Source organism: Falco rusticolus, chromosome Z, assembly GCF_015220075.1.
Source record: "Falco rusticolus isolate bFalRus1 chromosome Z, bFalRus1.pri, whole genome shotgun sequence".
Taxonomy (NCBI): Eukaryota; Metazoa; Chordata; class Aves; order Falconiformes; family Falconidae; genus Falco; species Falco rusticolus.
Genome location: NC_051210.1, coordinates 17,898,403 through 17,921,115, shown reverse-complemented (window position 1 = coordinate 17,921,115; position 22,713 = coordinate 17,898,403). Strand labels below are relative to the sequence as shown.

The window sequence follows — 22,713 nt, the reverse complement described above, 5'->3', positions numbered from 1 at the left end:
CTTGGCACCAATGAAGTGACATTTCTGAAGCCCTCAGACCTTTTCTACAATCTTTACTACTTTTTTTTTTTTGTATGGCTGGTATGGTTAGACTAGATGGCCTAAGGATTTACTGCTATTAACAGTGGGAAAGAATGTGCAACTGTGCCTGTGTGGATAATTGTTAAATAAATTACTGACAGAAACACATATTAAATAAACACAGCACTTCTTCGGATCAGTCTTTGTTTGCAAATCAAAATCATAATTAGCAGCACTGATTATCAGGATTGTTAATTTGTGCTCCCTCTACTGGTTCTTTCACCTTAAAGCCATAAAAATAAGTCTAAAAAATTCTCAGATTGTTGCATTGCAACTCAACAGCCCACAAAATCTGAAACCAAATTATATTACTAAAGAAAACCCTTATACCCAGCTGATATCTTAAAATCAGTACTAAATGTCACCTTAGCTCATTAAAATGTCAGAATGGAAGCAAAAGAATCTTGCAGCTCAAAAAGATGTTTCCTATTATACCAGCTTTTGTGTGCCTATTTCATAGAAATTCCACTTCCCTCAGATTTAGAAATGCAATTAAACATTTCAAATTATGAATCATTGTAAGAAACCACTGTTAATTGGATTTTTAATTGAAAGTTCCTTTTTTCTTCTCCTTATACAAAACAGCATCAGTAACCGAGCCGCAATGCAGCCTAGATGACAGGACAACTTGGGCTGGAAGACAGGGTTTGGCAGCCCACCTGATCCACCCACCCTGCTCACAGCAGGGCTAACTCCATGCTTCAGTCAGGATGCTCAGAGACTTAGCCTGTTGACTCCTGATTATCTCCAAGGCTGGCAACTCTGCAACCTCTCCAGGTAACTCATTTCTGTACTTAATCACACCCACGGTGAAAAACTTTTCATGTCATGTGCAAAATATTTGTTAGATCCAAACCAAGTGTACCTCTGGGACTCTGCATTTCATCTGAAGCTGACAAAATATACTCTATAGACATTTATACAGCATATAGCAGATGCTCTGACTCTTTATTTCACAAAGCACAAATAATACCCTCTCCTGGAGAGATAATTTAAATACTAATTTTAAATGGCAGCTTCTGACAAAGAACTGTTTAAATGATCTCTAAGCAGAGTGAGTTGTAGTAAATATTAATGCATTGGTACAATTACTTTTAGTTAGCAGAAGTGGAAATAATGGCCAATTTCATTTACCTTGCTCAGTATGTTGGGGGTTTTTTATTAATAGGCTTTAGTTTTGTAGATGAGCAAGACAAACTTCTATTGTTATATGCAGCTTGGAAATGTAAACACTTAACACTTCCCACAACGACCAACTTCAGAATTGATTCAGATCATCATCGCAAAAAAGCATTCAAAAAGCCAGTCAAAGAGCACTACTGCCCCCTAACGAGCCCACAAAAAGGCCTATGTAACTGTTTTCTGAAAAAAATCAAGTTATTATATCCATGAATTACTACCAAAAAAAAAGGAAAAAAAAAGAAGAAGAAATAAAGCTTCATGAGAAATGAACACAATTCATTACGAATATATGCATTAAATTCACGCCAAATGTCTGCACCAAAAGGGACATACATAAGTTTGGAAGAAAAAACCCCAAGTATATAGCATCTAGGATTTTCAGATAACTTAATACTTTGTGCACAAAGAGATTATGAAGATGCAAACTACAGCACAAAAATTATGTTCCAACACTTCTGTCGCTACATAAACAAATATTACCCAATCTCAAACCTATTCTGTACTAGTATGTAATCATTCAGAAAAAAAATATGGAATTAACTTCACACCAACCCAGATTTTAAAATTTTAGTGTCTGTAATTTAAGAGCATCAGTAGGTTTTTCTTGTTGCATTGTTTTATCTAAATGCCAGTTACAAGTCTATTCCAGGCTTCTAATTGTAAAATAATTCCGATCTTGGTAAATAATCATACCCACAAAAAGAAATAGAGGGGAAACAAAAAACAATCCACTTGTTGAGTTCTGTTTGTAAAGAAAGTAGACAAACTTGCCAGAGAATTGAATCTGTATGCAGTGCTACCCAATGCAGCTTGGACATAAAATATTGTCCGGTTCCTGTATTTACATTTCAAAAATACAGATTACAATGAACTGCTGAAAAAAATAGAACTGTTGCAAGTCTTGGTGAGAAGCACAAACATAACCTGTGTATTCTCTTTTATTCTACCATAAATTAGAAATTCCACTCACACCGGTAAAATTACTGTGATTTAAATGCAATGCTAAAGCAGAACCACATTTCTGATTTTTCCCCTCAAAACTTCTACACAGACATTTTCACAGCTAAACATTCTGACAGTACAGAAGACTCCAGTTCCCATTAGCAAGATACAGTTAAAAGCAATTCATGTCTTTAAAGTGTGCTAGTTAACAAAAGATACAGATTTTGTGCATAAAATATTATGTTCATTGTTAGGTTTTTGCACTGAAACACCACAAACCACTTGGCCTTAACACTTTAGCTTAAACCTCCAAATATTGGCTTTCTGTGGCCTTGCATATAGTGTCTCACCATTCATGTAAATACATCATTAGCACAGAGAGGTTGCAAGTAACAAGTAGTATCTCATACAACTACACACATGGTAGAACGCTGGAAGCTATTAGGCATTAAAAGTATAAGAAGTACCAATCACATACTATGTGATGAAAATAAATGATCTACAAAGAGACCTAACATAACCATATTCCGTTATACTTCTCTATTAGCTGCAGCCCAAATTGCTGGTAACACAGCTTTCAGTCTACCCAGTATGTTTGCTGTTACACCAGTACTTCACGATTCCAAGTGCCTACAATAATTTTATGAAATATAAAAATGAAAACACTGGTAAGACTAACAACAATCAAGAGTTCCAATGGATGCCTCAGAACTTTGAACGTAAGGCCATCACCACATCTCATTCCAACTCTGCCAGGCATGTATTTCTTACCTTTCCATCTTCACTGCTCACTCCCAGCTCTAGCACAGCTCGAGGAGACTTCAGCTTCGCTTGCGTGGACTCTGCCATTTGAAGGTTAAGCTGCCATCCAATTGTTTCAAGCTATAAAACACAAATTTAGATTACAATCAGATGGTACAGAAGCATTCAAGTCAACTTTCTATATTGTGAATGGTCTGTGTCAGTTTGGCTCTACAAATGTTAAACATTTTTATACAACACGCATTCTGCAAATTTGTTTCCGCAGGTTTGTTTCTCTCTGTCAAATTTATCATTCAAACTGCCTGTGACCACCCAAAATAAAGTGACTTCATTTGCCTCAGATCTGCTGGAACTAATCCACAAAACACAACTAAGGATCCAAAATAAGGTAGTTTCCCCTTCCTTGTGGAAGTTTATCAGCAAAGTTGCAGATTCAATCTTATTTCATATTTATTTTTCTTTTAGGAAAAAGAAAAAATTACCAATAAATAGTAAATCACCTAAAAATGGTAATTTCTTAATCAACAGATCTATTCATGTGTTCTATCATATACAGACATTAATGACAAAAATAATTCTGTGTTGCTTTTTAAATTGTTACTATTGAAAAGCCAAAACACAGTTAAGCATGTGAGCAACAGAATTTTTCATATAAAGCTACACAAAAATGCATTTCAAATTGCTTTTTAATCATTAATTTTAAATTATAGTCAAACATCACCAAGCTACACTTCAGACATAAATGAAGTACACAAGAACAGAACTACAAGTCTTTCACAAAACTATCGACCTGGCCCTCTTGAATAAAGGCAGTATATATATAAATTTTTACCATCTAGCAAGTTAATTTTCACACAAGTTCTTTTTAACCTACTGTTTCCCTCCTGCTAGTAAATATTGTGGGTGACTTGGTAAAAGCGAGCCACAGGTCAGTTAATCTCTTACCAGTCCAGCAATTCAGCAAAAATCAACAGCATAAAGCCATCCCAGAGGCACTGTACTGTGAACAGCAGAGAAGTCAACACATGCCCTGCCTCCTACAGTGACAGTAACCTCTAGATGAAAGATGAGCGAGCAAGCCAGTGGCAGAAACATCATCCATGGACACAGTTCAAAGACAGAACTTCCAAAATTTATTGCAGTATAATTAAATCATACCATTTACATTTACACTTCACATTTACACATTAATGTATGTTATATTGCATTTCTTTGTATAGTGCATCGATATTATATCACTTCTGTAACAAACACTGAAACCCATATGATTAAGCATACCAAAAGGAAAATTGCGTTTCATGACCTATTAAGCACCACTACCAGTCCAAGATGGTTATGGAGTTTAGCCAAGGCCAAACAAAGTTAACAGAAAGACATAGTCTCAAACTGACTTTGCATACAGCTACAGGAATAAGCCAGCAGAAGGAACTTGAGCAGGCCAGCCTAGAGTCTGCCAGCTGCTCTGCATTCAGCGCCTCTGTTCAGGCTTCATTCTGTGGTAAAAATAAGGAAGTTTACATATTAATCAAATCATTGAAAGTATGCGTACATCACAAAAGGACACAACCAAAATGCTGTAAATCTGGTCCAGCTCATTTTGTGGTAGGTAGGCATAGCTTTAGTAACAGGATGCCTACAGCCTATGAACTAAAGATACCTTAAAACTCAAGTTTTATAAATTCTAAACGCAGAGTAATTTTTAATCATAATTCTCTGTTCTGATATCCTCTAACCTAGTTACATTTTGGCTGATGGAAATAATAGGGCATTGTGCATTCCACCCAAAAGTACAGCACAATCCAAAGTGGATTCTGTGGATGTGCACAAATCAATCAAACTAATGGACAACTCTGCTAAGCCCTGTGCTGGCCAGTACCTGGAACCTTCCAGCAAATTATATCAGAATGACACGGCTGGAAAACATTTTTCTCTCCACAAACTTCAATAAAATTAAGTAAAGAAATTACCTCTGGTTCTCTAAAGAGCATATAGATCTTAACATCTCACCTTACTCTGGATTTTTGATCAAGCAAGCAGTTGTAGAACCTTATCAAAACTGATAATAGTTAACAGAGAAGGACCCAAATACTGACTTACGGGCTAGCGGTGCAAGCAGTGCCAAGCAGGCAACAGGAAACAGTATCACTTACTTTGATAAAACACCTAACCACTAAGAACAAATATAGAGACAGTGAGCAAGGTCTGGAATGCTATGGCTTTTCATACTGCAGTCACTGAGGTTAAAGTCCCATGCTCCTCAATTTCGAAAGCACTTCTATCAGTTACTTAAACAGTTACTTACAGTAGTGTGGAAACCAAGACTTAGGCTAGCAGCTTATCCAAGATTATAAACCAGTGCCACTAGAGACAAGAAAAGCCTGACTTTTAAGACTTTTCTAAAGCTGTTAAACAGTGTACTCTGTGTGTAGCATGAAAAACAAACCATCAAAAGTAAAGAAATCCAGATTATGTCTTCTATTTCAATTTTAATACACATCTATACAGGAATATTGTAGAGGGCTCAGAACAAATACAATACAATGTGGCAGCACAGTGGCCTGAGTTCACAGCTGAACAGCAGCCATGACTATTTTTATATTGTTTTACCTTAAAATTACTTTGTTTTCCTGTACAATTCCTGTGTCTTTTCTGGTTTAGAGTTGTAAGAGAACAAGTTTTTATTAACAAACAGCATGCTACTCACAGCTTTGAAATGGTCTGACTATTTTCGTGCCAGAAAAATGTCACATGTATTTGACTATGGTCAGGTTTACTTTGAAGACATTCAACATCCTGAAATATCAATTAACCTTTTGAGAGTGGTGACATGTTTCTACATGGTATTTGTGTCAAGGCACAGTATTTGGTAGCCATGAAGTGATACATATTTTAAGGCCAAAATTTTTAAAAAATGAAAGGACTGCAAAATTATTTCCCCTTCTGATACAAAACTTGTTATAGAAGACAAAACATTGGGAGGGACTATATGGTGCTAGAATCTGCAATATATTACCTAAAAAGCATTTATTTGGGAGGGAAGGAAGCCGTAACTAGCATGAAAATAAACCCATGTTTTTAGTTACTGTAGACCTTCAGCTTCTTTTTACATTTCTTAGCAGTTCAGAAATGTGCAAGCTACCTTGTCACTGCAACAATAAACATTGCTGAAAATGTACTATTTAGTGCTGTAAGTTCTCACTGGTATCTCTGGGCACTTACTGAACCTCAGGTTTATGTTTAGAAAACAAAAAAAAAGCTGCAAGCTGGAAAACAAGGGTAAGGAAAAAGCATAGATACTAAATAAAAACAATAGTAAGCATGTATGAAAGTGCTTCAGATCTCCTCCATGAACCCTACAGCAAATGATTCAGGGCAACATAGGTACGAAGAAGCTTTCGAGACTCCTGTAATCCTCAGTTCCCGTGTCCATTTTCTTCCATTCAGGCTTCTTAAGAGGATACCATGACAGTCAGGACTAAAAGGCATGGAAGAACCTATGCATTTCTCCCTTCCAGCACTCACTCAGGACTAGTTGTAGAGAAGGTAAGGTGTTACACCTGCTAAACCAGCTCTGTACCCCCTACAAATGCGGTGCTTCTCGGTGGCCAACCACCCTCCCAGGGGTACATCCACACTGTGATGATGAGAGCTACCATTTCCCCCAGTATGAGAGGATCTGACCCCTCATCTGTAGACCTGTCTATGATGAAGCCTATGATATCCACAGTCATTTTCTTCCAGTGTAAAACATGGGAGTTTCCAACTCGTGTCCACTGTCCTGTCCACCAGACTACTTTCCATAGTAAATAGTAAAGCACAGTATTTTAAATGTTAGGACAAGATCATCAGCAATCCAACATAACTACAGCAAAACATTTGGGTGAAAGTCATCCTCTGCAAAAAGCCCATGAACCCTAAGTATCAAGTCAGCTTTCACATCTTCTCTGATAAGTTCATACTTGACAGTTTATACTTTAAGCACAATCTCCAACCAAATAAAGGATTTCACATCGTCAAAATTAACACCCACAGAATCTACCATTTCCCTTGTCACTTACAGTCCATTAAGTTTTTACATACCATTGTCTCTTTGTCTCGTATTTTCACCACAGTTCCTTACTTTCACCTTTGGCTGCCCACAAACATTAATACAAATCAAATCAAAACTGAGAAGAAATTCAAGAAATCAGAAAAACATAGCAAGTTTCTATATTATTTGTCAAAATATCAAAATACTTCTCCTTTCTCAACTACGTAAATATATTTATCTTACACTCTAACATGAAATCAAATAAAACTTTTGGCAAATTTTGGCAAATTCAGGCTAAAAACATCAAGGAAAAAATAATAAACTTGGCTATACAAGAATCAGTCTATAAGGCTCAAAAACAAAAGTCTACAACTTGAGAGTGAAGGCAGACTGGATGTCCAGAACACACACGTTGCAGGGATCCAACCTGAAAGACCAAAACCAGTCAAAGTGACTGAGCAAGACACACTGAAAAATGCAAGGACCTTAATTTGAGAAAAGAAGTGGGAATATTGTGAAAAAAGGGAAAAATAAGAGTGGAAACAGAATTTCACATAAGCACCTAACATGTCTTCCCTAATACTTCCACCTTCTGGAACAGGGTCCAGTATTTTTAAGGGAAGAGAGTGAAAAAGGGGTTTAAATACTTAGTCAGCACCAGAGCAGGGAAAGGGTTTGGGTTTTTTTTTTTGGACTTCAGTGATTATACAGAGATCACATCCTGTCTGTCTCTTCACCCATGAAGTCACCCATGAAGGCTGGAAACTTTTTTAATGGAATTTTTTTGTATTTTCGTATAAATTACCCGCTTCTAGAAGGTGAAGCTTTCAGAAGGTCATCTACTATAATAACGAATCATTACAGAAACTACAGAAAATCAGTATTACTGTCCTTGGAACTCACTGATGTGCCAGAAACAGCTTACTTCTCTACCACAACGCAAGGTGGATGCCATAACACCATGCAAACCACTATTTCTCCTCCATGGGTAATCCATGATTTGACATCTGTTTTGTCCCTTAGAAACTGCTAGGCATTGACCTCAGAGAAAGTAGAGTTACAGTGAGTAAACAAAGCACTGAACCTGCAAGAATTACAGTATGGAAATACTGCTTGGACACAAAATCAACATGACTGAATTTTTTGTAACTGCCAGGCATTTAGACAGTTATGAAATAGCCTATCACTTTACAGGTCATATAATACATCTTATAATTTCATATTATGAAGATCTAATTATTTCATTCAGATTCTTGCATTCCATTCTCTTGGCAAGATTTGCTGCTTTCAGAACACCTAGCTTTCTCTAAATAGAGTATTATGTACTTCACTTCTGTGTAATACTAAAACTTAAAGTAAGTCTTCAGTTAATGACAGAATAATTACATTATATTCAGAACACATATATGACTGAGAATATGTAGGAAAATGCAATTAATCAGCATTATAGGTTAAATATGATTTAACAAGCTCCTGTAGATAAACTGGCTGCAGAAAAGATCATGAAGATCCTGGCATATCCATTATTAGCCTTTCAGACAATCAAAGGACTGTATGCATTTCTACAGGAAGACAGCGCAATGCTGATTAGCATTTCGCAAAAAGCAAGAAAAAGAATTCTTAAAATTAGAGTTTCATCTTCAAGTCAAAAAAGTGAGAAACACAGATTTGTGGGCTGAATTTATTAACAAGTCTGATGGGCAGAGAATGCAGAAACAATTGTAAATTAGTAGCAGTGTCTGTCCTTTTATGTTTATGGGGGTAAAGCTTATGAAAGCCCTAGATGGGAAAGGAACACATAGCATAAGCAAACTACCACATGCAATTTGTGAAGTCCACTACTACTATTGCAACAACTGTTCTCAGTACTGCCAACAGGTAATTGGTAAAAAGAAGTGGTAATGTTACCACTACATTTGGTAATCTCTGAAAATCAACTATATAATAATACAAGTTTTCAGTAGTATTATTTCAATTGGGTATTTCTCTCATTGTCAGTGGGTTATGGGTTAGTTTGTCTGTTTGGACTTTTTTTAAAATGCAACAAAGGACCCCAACAACATGTGCCTTTTTAGAGAGAAAACAGTTTTCATTACCCTGAAGTTGCTAAGGGGCTGTTGAACCTTTCCAGCACGAGTGATGAGAATTTTAAAGCAAACTGAGCTTGTGGCCCACCGTCAGAATTAAAAGCCAGTAAGAGTAACCTTTAGAATAACTAGGTCACATGCTGCGAACATTAGAAGAACATGTACTAAGGAAATTATGGTATGATAATAAATCTTATTCATGTAGTTCATAATGCATGCATGCATCAGCTCAGTCAAATCAGCTTCTAGTGACATTACTAACCTGAGGGGGGCTGAAAATAAATATTAATATCCCTTCTGAAAATTCAAATCCTGGCACAAATCTGAGTGCTTGTAATAGTACTACTTTATGTGGTATTGGTAGTGCTGAAGGACTTAATATGGACATTCCTGTTGTTGGTTGCCAAAGGCTTCCTATGGTACAGAACGCTGGTTTAGACTTGCATAGCTTACAACCAACATTCAAGTTTCCTGACTTTGAGTCAGTACTCAAAGATCTACTTCAGTGTAGTTTAAGTACATCTATAGTTACTTTCCTTCACAGGCAGTCCGATTCATTTGAGGACAGGCTGAAGCAGTGTAATTTGACTTTACATCTATGAGGTTTTTAAAAACTGCGTAATACAAACAGAATGCCAAAAGGAACTTCTGACTCATTCTTTACAGGTACCACAGAAAATAATCTTCTGTTAGGCAGAAGGCGAACCAACTTTCAGATAAAGTGGAATATCTACAGTAATACAAAAATAAGTTTCATGCTCTACTGGTACACAGGCCCATCTATTTGTTTTCCAAATACTTTAACCCTTATTTTGAGAGGCCATTCAGTTCAAAATGATCTGGTAATTGTCATAACTTAAATGTTACCACTCGTGAGATTACACCTTTCATATCCTGAGAAAAAAATCTACATGCTTGTTTTCATAAAGCTTTTTCTACAAAAAAACCAAAATAATATGCAAGTGTAATGGCACTATTTTCAGACACACTATCCTCATCTATTTCTACCAAATGCGGTATATCTGTAAGAGCATTGTATCAGTCTACACACAGCAACTACTCTTGGAAGTAAGTTCAGCTTCACAACAATGCTGGAGTGCTCACTTTTTAAAAGGGTAATTTAATTCACAGTCTAAAGTAAATATTGGTAACTTAAGAATCCAAAATCTAAACTTCTACTGTTGTAGTGTTAAGCATAACTAACACCATAGCAGAGTGCATAATAGCGGGATGAAAACCCATCCTTCAGTCCATTCTTAATGAAGCAGATTTCTGAAGCTGGAAAAATAAGGTTCAAGAACTACTCTCAAATAGCACCAGTGTCAGAAAAACCTATTAGATACTTTAGATATTATATATTAGACAGAGACTGACAAATTCAGAAGGTGCACTATATGATGTGGCTGCTTGCAGTAATGAGGAAAATGAACAACTCTATGTCTCTGCCCACATGTACCTTAGAAAGGAACCTATCCTGCCCCCAGAGGCAACAATTACAGAAGGAGAAAAATTAAATACTGTTTTAACAAATGAAATCAGAATTCTGCCTTTTTAACTCAGATACTAACTCATTTCATCTATTTTTCCCTCTAATTTGAGAGGAACAGTCCGGTTTTAAAGATGAAAGCATTTCCGGGAACAATCTGGAAGAGCTATTCATGTATTTTAAGACATCCATAGAATTACTCTCATTGAAGCTGTTACAAACAGTGAAGCAAGAGAGAATTTGATGTGAAAGGTATCTTCAGCAAATCTTTTTCTCATACTATTACAAGAGTATCTACTACACTGACACAAAACATTTAAGAATGTTTTTGAACTAACAAAATATTTTGAGGAAATAAATAAGCTGTAAGTAAGAATTTTTCTGGTGCAGATCTTTCACTTACAATACACTTATTTCAGATATTCTAAACAAATAACCTAGAGGAAAATAAGCATCGCTATCCTGTCATTCAGTTTAATTCTTGAAAGAATAACTCCCGTAGCTCCTCCACTGAAGACCAAGTACCCTTCATTTCATTGTAGAAAGAGAAATGCAGAATACCCACATTTTAAAGTTTGGGGTTCCCCTCCTCTCATCATTCAACAATCAAATCGGACAAAAAGTACTAAGTCACATAGTTAAGAATACCTTTAATTTAAAGAAATCACTGCAACATGTACACACGGTTTTAATAAAGGTGTTAAGAAAAACACCGGCCTACACACTAACTTCAGATCTGCGTAATAGAACTATAGCAAAATACTGTCTGCTCTCTAAAATTTACATCGTAAGATGCCAATTCCACACCTCATCAGCACACTCAACACTGCAGAATCAAAATTCCAAATTAGATATGAAAATGTCAATTTTGCCTGCTGTGATGATGAAAATACTTTAGGTAAGAGGCCAAGATAAAGATGACAAAACATGTTGGATTTCAAACGCCTTCAAAAACTCCCCCTGTCTGCTTAAGGAAGTTAGTGCAGAGGAGACACCAGCAGGATGAAGTCAAAAGAGCACTCAATATAGTAAATAAATATCAAAACAGAAAAAAAGGTGCACATTTTTTATAGGAAGGCAATAAGCAGCAGCTACAATTTGCAAATCATCACAGATAGGTTGGAAGACACCTTAAAGATCACCTAGTTCCAGCACCCTTGCCATAGGCTGGGACACCTTCCACTAGACCAGGTTGCTCAAAGCCCCATCCAGCCTGACGTAGAACACTTCCAGGGATGGGACATCTACAGCTTCTCTGAGCAACCTCATGGTGAAAAATTTCTTCCTGATGTCCAACCTAAACCCACCCTCCTTCAGGTTAAAATTTGCCCCTTCTCCTGCCCCTACAGGCCCTGCTAAAAAGCCTTATAAGTCCCCATTAAGTATCGAATGGCTACCGTAAGGTGCCACTGGAGCCTTCTTTCCTGGAGGCTGAACAACCCCAACTATCACAGCCTGTCCTCAAAGCAGAGGTGTCCCAGCCCTTGCATCATTTTCATGGCCTTCCTCTGGACCCATTCCAACATATGTGTCTTGTCCTGGGAGCCCCAGAGCTGGATGCCATACCACAAGTGGGGACTCACCAAAGTGGAGCAGAGGGGCAGAATCACCTCCCTCAACCTGCTGGCCACGCTTCTTTTGATGCTGCCCAGGGTACGGTTCGTTCTCTGGGCTGCAAGCGCACATTGTCAGGCCATGTCAAGCCTCTCATGCACCAGCACCCCTAAGTCCTTCTCCTCAAGGCTGCTCTCAATCCATGCTCCGCCCAGCCTGTATCTGTGCTTGGAATTGCCCTGACCCATGTGCAGGACCCTGCACTTGGCCTTCATGAGGTTCTCTTGGGCCCACTTCCCAGGCCTGTCAAGGTCCCTCTGGATGGCATCCCTTCCCTCCAGCGTGTCAACTGCACCACACAGCCTGCTGTCACCTGCAAACATGCTGAGGGTGCACTCAACCAGGAAGACAGCGTTTCCTTTAAGACAAGCCCCAGATCAAACACCAGTTTCCTACAGATGGGAAACTCCAGCACTGAGGGCAGGGGAGATGACTGCATAAACACACTGATTTCTATCTTCTATTGTTGCTACCAACTTCAGTTGTATTAAGGTGGCATCAATGTCTTTGAAGGAAGTTCTGGATGTTGCAGCTTCTTTTCAGCAGGCCTTACTGTAACAACGGCTCGACAGGTGAGGAAGTCTGCAGTGAAACAGCCAGACTTCCACACTGGTTGCATAACGTTTCTGACTATGGTTCCCTACTTCATTTTGAACAGCAATGGAAAAACCTGACGGTATACAGTACCTCAAAAACTGTCACCCTACTGTAAAGAAATATTCAATACAATACACTGTCCCCGTTTTATAAATGGATTACTGAGGCATTCTGTGGTTTCAGTGAATACTCTTCAATGGCAGATTAAAAATCTGCAAGACATCTTTTTTACTAAGGTATGAGTCACAATTGAATGAACAGCACCTTCAGCTGACAGTTCCAGGCAAATCTTCAAATTAAACCCAACACTCAGAGCAAGCACCACAAAAATGGCACGTAACTATGAATAAAACCTTACAAACACCCACCCACCTGTAAAACAAAGTCAGGATAATAGGATTTTTAAAAAAATAAAGCATTAAAGTCTGTAATTAAAGACAGTTGTAACACATATGCACAGCCAAGTTAAACAGAGGTTGCACAGTCAACTACAGTGCCTCTTACTAAATTTTAAGACCAGACTTTGCAATCTTAGTGACAGTTTTGCAATGTATCTTAGTCATGTAGCCATAAGAAAGTAATAATCACTGGATGAATCTTAACCTACCTAGTCACAATACTAGAACACAATCACCCGATTCTGCATTAATCTTGCAGATACTGCAAGATCATCAGCAAACAAACAAACCAAAACAAAACAGAAAGCAGCAACTATGCTTTTCACCGGTAGACAAGAATAATCTTCTAAACTCTGAAGTAGTACCACATGCTATGATTGTCTCTAACTAGAAATAGTGGTAGTTGTAACATATGGGCAAGGAAGGGGTTGGATTGCATCAAGCAGACGGGCAGTGAATTTACAGAATCCTGTAGAAAGACTAACCAAATAGAAAACAATTCCCAAAGGAAAAGATCTGAAAGTTTAAAACACAAAGAGAAACTGTAGGTATCTTTGTATCTTAGACTCCAAAGAAGGCACAGTAGAGACCAATGGGTTGAAGACAGGTTGCACCAAAGACCCAGCTGAGTGGTTAAACCAAGTGGGTAGGTTAGAGAGGCACTGAGAAGAGCCACAGGTCATGCACTATGTTTGCTGTGCGATACTCAATTAACTCACCAAAACTTTCCCCAACGATATCAGTAACTTTAGGAGGCAGAAAAAAGAATAAAATGAGAGGAAACAAGTTTTAACTTTGTAAACTGGGAATCTTAGCTTGTAATTAAGACCAGAAAAAGCAAAGTGAAGCAAAAAGCCAGTACCTCAGTTACCTCTCAGACAGGATCTGAATATGAAGAACATAATTAAACATAAGGTCCTGCACCCAGGGAGGAACAACCCCATGCACCAGTACAGGCTGACAGCTGACCTGCTGGAAGGCAGCTCTGCGGAGGACCTGAGAGTCTGGGGGACAGCAATTTGCCCATGGGCCAGCAGTGTGCCCTGGTGGGCAAGGTGGCCAGTGGGATCCTGGGGGGCATTAGGAGGACCACGGCCAAAAGGCCAGGCGAGGTTCTCCTCCCCTTCTGCCCTGCTCTGGTGAGGCCCCATCTGGAGTGCTGTGTCCAGTGCTGGGCTCCCCAGTTCGAGAGAGACAGGGAACTACTGGAGAGGGTCCAGCAGAGGGCTACAAAGATGATGAGGGGACTGGAGCATCATCCTTATGAGAAAAGGATGAGACAGCTGGGCCTGTTTCTCCTGGAGAGAAGACTGAGAGGGGATCTTATCAATGCATACAAATACCTTCAGGGGAGTGTCAAGAGGATGGGGCCAGGCTCTTTTCAGTGGTGCCCAGCAACAGGACAAGGGGCAACAGGCACAAACTGCAGCACAGGGAGTTCCATCCGAATATAAGGAAGAACTTTACCTTGAGGGTGACAGAGCACTGGGAGAGTCTGCCCAGAGAAGTTATGGAGTCTCCTTCTCCACAGACATTCAAAAGCCACCTGGACACAACTCTGTGCAACCTGCTCCAGGTGAACTAAAGGGAACTGCACTGGATGATCTCAGAGGTCCCTTCCAACCCTTACCACTCTGTGATTAAAAACAGAAAAAGAGACTGATATTCAATTCTAAAAGGAAAATCTCCACAAATTACGTACCTAAAGCCATCTTATTTGGTGAAAAATTAGGATGAACTAGATTCTTCATCCAAGATTGGCTTTCTTCTGAGGATTAATTTCCCCTGACTTCCCATTTTTGTCTGCAAGGATAAAGTCCTAGTTCTCTTCCACAAACCTTATTTAGCACATATGCCAGGAAAAGTGATATTCTCAGAATTCTTCATTCAATATTCAAACTAAAATTTCCCACATCTTTGATCTCTGAATTTAAAAAAGGAAAAGCCACATACCAAAAAGTAGCAGTGTACTTCAAAAGGGAGGAAACAAAAGAAATAATATGACATGAAATTGGTAAAGCAACACATGTGCTAAGAAGCAACAACTTCAAAAGACTTTTCTTTAATTGAAGTTACCACAGGTTTTCATCTTTACATGTATATTAACTGATGAACAGCTACCTTGAAAGCTAACAGAAAGGGATTGTATGACAAATATTAGAAACAGCATTCACGTTTCTAAAAACCTGGTATTTAGGGGTTCACTTTGTGCAAATTGTAAAAGTGTTGTGCTCTGTCTCTCTCTGGGACATTTGTGGGCCCAGAGTAGCAGTAAAAATATGCACCAGTCTACAAGCACTTACAGGGAAAAGTCATAGCTGACTGGCTCTTTTTATCTAGCAGAAGAATACATGGCAAGATCCAAGAGAGGGAAGATTAATTTAGACAGTTTTTAATTAGAGATAAGGGACACATTTTCATTAACCATAAAATATACCCCAGAAATCACCTGTAATTTCAAGCCTTGAAATCACCACCATAGCCCTGTTTCAAAAGCTCTTTTACATATTGAAGAAAAGTTACGGTTCGTATTACACAAGATAAGCATGATACTCTTTTATAACCTTAAAAAACACTATTTCAGGTGTAGGAATCGAATGAATGTTTCACATGTTTTTTAAACATTCTCAAAACGTACCTTCTTCCAACCTTTATCATTTACACTATTGGTAGAAGACAGAAGAGAGTAAGAAGGATACAAAGAAAGTAATTTAAAAAATCCTCAAGAAGTAGTACATGAAAACTGTAAACAAAATACCTAACTAAGAAAGCTGGGTGAGTGGAAGATAAACAGATTGAGTTGTGCTGTAGCTGGCTACTAAAACAAATCTCACTTGGTATAAAACTGTGTCTTGACTACATCTTTCACTATTTACATTCTCTTTGCCAATGTTTGTGATGCCACTGTATAATGCAAGTTGGTTCACAATTCATTGTGACAACGCCCGTCTTTGTGACCTCTGTTTGTCACTGTAAGAACAACTAGTGGATCAGACACTAGACACTAACGAGAAACTGAAAGATTCATTCTGTTTGAGCTGTAGTCCTCCTTGGTTTGCATTTCTTCTCATACCAGAAAAATTTCCCCCACGACACATACACACAGAGCCCACCAATTCTCTTCTTTTTTGTCATTACCACCATAGGATACATGTGTTTCAGAGTATTTCCATAGATTTGACAGCATTTAGCAGAGGGAATTTAGCATATGCACATTACGTACACACCACTTAGCAAGAAGGCCAGTTTCTGAGAAAACGACTTTCAGAGTTTTTCCCATATGGCTTCAAACAGCCAGTCAAGATACAGAACTGACAGCTCTGTCAAGAATTTTAGGTATGTGATTTCACTACAGTTGCATTCCCACACATCATTATATTAAGTAATGCTGTCTGAAGACTATAAAAAACTGCTGCTGCTTGGCAACACAGGACTCATTATCTTCTTTTATTATATATATTTTAAAGATACCTTGAATAGTTTTCCAAAACAAGAAAGCTATAAGGCATTTCACTTGACCTGCTTTTAAAAGAGATAGATTTACACCAAGTACCAAAAAACATACAGGGAACATAATATAGGGGGAAGGGCAGAAAAGTTATTAAAATAATGAAAAATTGCCATGATAATTCAGAGTGAAGCCTACTATAAATCTAGCTCTTCTTCACAAAGTGGAAAAAATACATTTTAAGCTGATCAATAGGTGCCCTAATTTCTAAACTGATACATTACCAATCAAAGACTTCAAACCTGGATCAGACTGACAGCAGACTGCTATCACTGACCTATCATTCTAGAGGCCACATTAAGAATACATTCAAAGAAAAAACTGATACAAATACCACCATTCCAATTGATTAGGATTGTATTATATAGCAGGAATAATATAAAGAGACTGCCATACAAATAAAGATTCAAAAAACCAATTAATGTAACAGGAAAATATACATAATTAATAACCCTGTGCAGCTGAAGACTGCCTATAGTTCCTATAGTTCAGTGAAAAAAAATGAAGTGAGAACAGAAATACTATTAAATAGCACAGCTTTAGTTTAACTCTACAGTTTTTATTCATTTCTCAAGATAGTAACATCCTATCAACAAAGCAGTCTGCACCAAAAAAATGTCAAAGACCTATGTTCAAAAAAAGAACATCTTTTCCTAAAAAATTGGAAGTAGTGTTCAGTATGCCACAGAAAACTTCACTTAATCAGTATTCTGGGAAATACTTGTTCTGTTGCTCTAACAGACTCCAGGCTTGTCATCCTAATGAAGCTATCAGCCAGCACATCACCTCTTACATCTGCTGCATAGAACTGTGAGACCCAGAACACCAGTTTTTACCAACTTGTAGTTTGCAGGCAAGAACAGAATCTGGTTTAAGAGAAATAACGTCAATAAAAGCGAAGTATCTGTAAGAAATTAACTTCTCATACTAACCAGTGGTCTGGAGTCTAAATCTGAGCACTGCTGCAAGCCAAAAGATGCACTGGCCTACTCCCTCAAAACCAGTGATAAGCCAAATTAATTAGTAATATTATGAAATAATAATCCTGGACTGTCAGATATCCACTAGTTTTGACCATACACTATCAATCCTCCGTTCTTCCTTCAATATGCTCAAAGGTTCCAATGTTTGCTTGATGTGTAAACCTTCTCTAAAAAAAAAAAAAAAACAAAAAAAACCCGTCTACCGTTTTTTGCTGTTTTAAAACAGAAATAAAACGTTACTGCCTGGTCCTTCCTGTGTACACTATGGAAAACAGACTTGGTGGCAGCTTTTCAGTACTTCCAAAATAGAAAGTCTCTAAGTGCTAGGTGCCAGGAGAGACTCAGAATTATTTTGCCAGTTGGATTTTAGTAAACACTTTAAAACAAAGGTAAAATTCCAATTAGATCTTTCTTAGCTACATTGTAAGCTCTGCCTGGTACAGCTTCCCTGAACACCCTCTCATGCTGAAAAGAATAACCAGTACCTCTGTAAGACTAATCATGACCCTGATTCTGCACTCAGATCCAGACGAGCAATCCCATGCATGCACCCACTAAAATAGTTCTAAAGAAAATTCAGAGTTGATTAGTGTACAGGAAAACACATGGCAAGTGAAAGCACGAAATATTCACACATACTCTTTGAGTTCTAAATTAGTATGCAGTCCTGCACACTACCTGACCATGTCAGTAAAAGTCCCTACCTGACAGGCACACAACCAAAAACCCTGTACGTATTTTTAAAAAAGTATGAAAGAAATAAATCTGTATTCATAGAATCATAGAATCGTGTGGGGTGAAAGAGACCTTAGAGATCACCTAGTTCCAGCACTCCTGCCATGGGCATAGATAGACACCTTCCACTAGACCAGGTTGCTCAAAGCCCCATCCAGCCTGGCCTTGAACACTTCCAATGACAGGGCATCCACAGCTTCGCTGGGCAACCTATTCCAGTGCCTCACCACCCTCATCACAAAAAAAAGTCTTCCTTATACCCCATCTAAATCTACCCTCTTTCAATTTAAAACCATTGTTCCTTGTCCTGCAACTACAGGCCCTGGCAAAGAGGCTCCAGCTTTCTTATGAACCTCCTGTAAGTGCTGACCAGCTGCAGTAACGTCTCCCTGGAGCCGCCTTTTCTCCGGGCTGAACTACCCCGACTCTCTCAGCCCTTCTTCATGGCAGAGGTATCCCAGCCCTGACATCACTTTCATGGCCCTCCTCTGGACTTGCTTGTCCAGGTCCATGTCTTTCTTGTACTGGGGGCCCCAGAGCTCGATGCCGTACCCCAGGTGGGGACTCACCCACCTCAGGGCAGAGCAGAGGGGCAGAACCACCTCCCCCGACCTGATGCTCACAGCCCAGGATGCGACTGGCTTTCCGGGCTGCAAGCGCACATTGCCGTCTCACATCCAATTTTCACCCACCAGTATCCCCAAGTCCTCCTTGGCTGGGCTGCTCTCACTCCATTCACACCCCCAGTCTGTATTGATACTGGGGACTGCCCCAACCCAGGAGCAGGACCCTGCACGTGGCCTTGTTGAACTTTGTAAGGTCTGTGTGGGCCCACTCCTCAAGCCTGTCAAGGTCCCTCTGGGTGGCATCCCTTCCCTCTAGCTTACCAGCTGCACCACTCAGCTTCGTGTCATCCACAAGCTTGCTGAGGGCGCACTCAATCCTGCTATGCCATCAATTAAGACATTTAGTAGTGTTGGTCCCAGTCCAGACCTCTAAGGGAGATCTTTGTTATAAAGCCACACCACAAAGTATCCAGGCAAGCCTATATCATACTCTATTCACATCAGTTTCTTCCAAAATATAGCAGAAATGTGTCAAAGACAGGGAAAAAGAAGTATGACAAGCAGCAAACTTCCATGGAATAAGAGTGAGAAATCACAGACTGCATTGCTTAATATAAAAACAAGGAAGATCACACTCTTCTTTAGTATTTCTCATAATGAAAAGGGGGATATACATTAAAAATCAAAAGATAATGGATATACTGTTTTTAAAAAACATCAACACATACTACTTTTCCCTTAAGTGGTAGAAAATCAGAGATCAGGCCAGTACACAGACTGAAACCTCCAGATTCATTAAGTAGGATATTTCATAAATAATCATTTTCTTATATATATCTGACGATATAAGACAGCTTTGAAGTCATGAGGTGAGGCATCAGTTTCCATCAAACCGCTTAACTAGATAATTCCACCCCTATGCTTCCAAGCAAGGTGCCAGAGATAGGATACACAATGAACAGATTTTCTGATCCAGTGTAGTAGCTTCTGTATTCCTGGAATCCAAATCACTAACAAAACTACAAGGCACACCTGACCATAAAAGCATCATTATGAATCCAACTTCAACCACACACAGAGCATGAATAAATCAGAGTCTTAAAAAAAACCAAAACACACAACCAACCAACCAGAGAAAAAAAACCAAACCCCCCTCAAAATACCAATCCTCAAGATTCCTAAGGAAAGCAAATGTTCCTCCTAGGAGTGAGAGAAGGACAAGAAAGATGACCCAGGGAACTAAAGGCCAGTCATCCTCCCCTCAGCCCCTGGGAAGATGTTGGAACAACTGAACCTGGAAACCATTTCCAGGTGCGTGAAGAACAAGGTGACTTGCCATAGTCAGCATGGATAAGTCAGTCATGCTTGACCAAATTCTACAATGAAATGACTGGCTTGGTAGACAACATGAGAGCAGTGGGCAGGGTCTGCCTTCAGGGAGATTTCAGGGAGACCTCTGACACTGTGTCCCCTAAGATCCTCCTAGACAAGCTGTTGATGTATGCCAATGACGCAGAGAGGTACACTGAAAAATGGCTGAATGGCCAGGCCCAGAGGGCGATCACTGGCACAAAGCCTAGTTGGAGGTAAGTGACTAGCAGTGTATCCCGGGGGCACATACTGGCTCCAGTCCTGTCCAACATCTTCATTATGATCTGGACAATGGGGCAGAGCGTACCCAAAGCAGGTTTGCAGATGACACAAAGCTGGAAGCAGTGGCTGATACACCAAAGAGTTGTGCTGCCATCTCATGGGACCCAGAGAGGCTGGAGAAATGGGTTGATGGAAACCTCCTGAAGTTCAGCACAGGGGAGTGCAAAGTCCTGCAGCTGGGAAGGAGCAACCTCAGGCACCAGTACATGCTGGTGACCACCCAGCTGGAAAGCAGCTTTGCAAAAAAGGACCTAGTGGTCCTGGTGCATACCAACTTGAACATGAGCCATCAACGTGCTCCTGCAGCCAAGTCGGCTCATGGTATCTAGGGCTGCAGTAGGAGTAGGATTGCCAGCAGGCTGAGGGAGGTGATGATGGCCACACCTGGATTACTATAACCAGTGCTGGGCTCTCTAGTTCAAGACAGACATACTGGACATGTTCAAGTGGACATACTGGAGAGAGTCCAGCAAAGGCCACAAAGATGATGAAGGGACTGCAGCATCTCTCCTGTGAGGAAAGGCTGAGAAAGATGGAATTTTTCAGCCTGGAGAAGAAAAGGCTCACAAGGATCTCATCAATGTATATAAATACCTTGAAGGGAGGGTGCAAGATGGATGGAGCCAGGCTTTTTCTGGTAGCACCCAGTGACAGGTCCAGAAGCAATGGGCACAAACTGAAACACATGAGGCTCTGCCTGAATACAGGAAAACACTTTTTCATTCTGAGGGTGACCAAACACTGGTACAAGTTGCCCAGGGATGTGGTGGAGTCTTCATCCTCAGAGATGTTCAAACGCTGTCCGGACGTTGTCCTGAGCAACTGGCTCTACATGGCCCTCCTTGAGCTTGGGGTTGGACCAGATGACCTCCAGAGGTTCCTTCCAACCTCAACCATCTGTGATCCTGTGATTATGTTGCCAGCAATTACAACAGAAATGTCATGTTCTTTTTCTGTACCTAATATTGCTTCTGTGAGAGAAGTGAACAATGCAAACCAGGAACTTGTACACAGTCATGTAAACAAGTACCTATACAGAGGGCATATTTACAGGATCAATTGTTTTCCACGTTATACCCACATATACATGTTGCAGAATGTAGCAATAATTCAATACACACCTTTTTCCAAACAAGAAAGTTAATATAATCTCTAAATCCATCTAAATACCTAAACTGTAAATCTAATCTAAAAAGCTACCACTCTTGTGTAAGCATTTTTCATAATTCTAACTTTTTTTAATTTTAATTCAAGATATGTTGATGAATGTTTAAGCAAAGATAGCTACTACAGCAATGTGCCACAAGTATGAGAGGAATTTGTCTACTATTTCTCAAGCTACAGAAAGACAATACAGCAAGTATGTGCTCATATGCAATTACTTCTAGAATTTAAAAGGCAAAAATGAAATGATCATGCAGTCATCTACTGGACTCATAAGACATTACAAGGAGATTCATGAGATAAGAAGAAGATGGCAAGTTCTTCTTCCATTATCCTATGCAATTTTAAAAGTACCTTATCTCTGTGTGTCTTGTTAGCAGAATAAATATACTATTTAGCAATCAGTTTTGTGAACTTATCTTTGGGTTAAGGAAAAGTTCTTGTGAATGAGTTTTTCACTCAACTAAAGTCTACATGATTAAGACACTAGAGGTTTTCAAAACAAACTATGAAAGTAAATTCAAGTTCAAACTCAAATTACAGCTTAAGATCTACACTCACACTCAAGCTGATACTCAAAATTGTCATCTAGGCTTGGAAAAGAAGAAAAAGAGAGGGGCCAAAAATGATTTAAGCATATGTAGAGGCACACACCTGTATTTAAACCTGCTTTCATGCTAAAAAACAAGTAAATTGCACTTTGATATTTTTGCAGTTGCTTTCTGCAAGCCTAACGACAAGTAACAGTTTAAAACTGCTTTATGTGGGATTTAATACAGCAGCAAAATGCAGTACCATTCTACAAGGTGGTACTGAAATCACAAAGAAACTCCAGAACTATAACATACACCAGGAGCACTGTATTTTGCAGGGCTCACAAAACTGCAGACAAGAAACAGAGCAATGTCATCCCCATACCAGGTCA

The 22,713-nt window shown here is 39.2% G+C and overlaps 1 protein-coding gene across 2 annotated transcripts in view; it reads right to left on the bottom strand.

Moving 5' to 3' along the window:
* COMMD10 (COMM domain containing 10) overlaps nt 1-22,713 on the bottom strand; it is a 118,919-nt gene that overhangs the window by 88,878 nt on the left and 7,328 nt on the right. For both annotated transcript variants that reach the window (XM_037374325.1, XM_037374324.1), the window contains exon 5: nt 2,977-3,087. In XM_037374325.1, the coding sequence (XP_037230222.1) occupies nt 2,977-3,087 (111 nt within the window). The remainder of the gene's footprint in view (nt 1-2,976; nt 3,088-22,713) is intronic.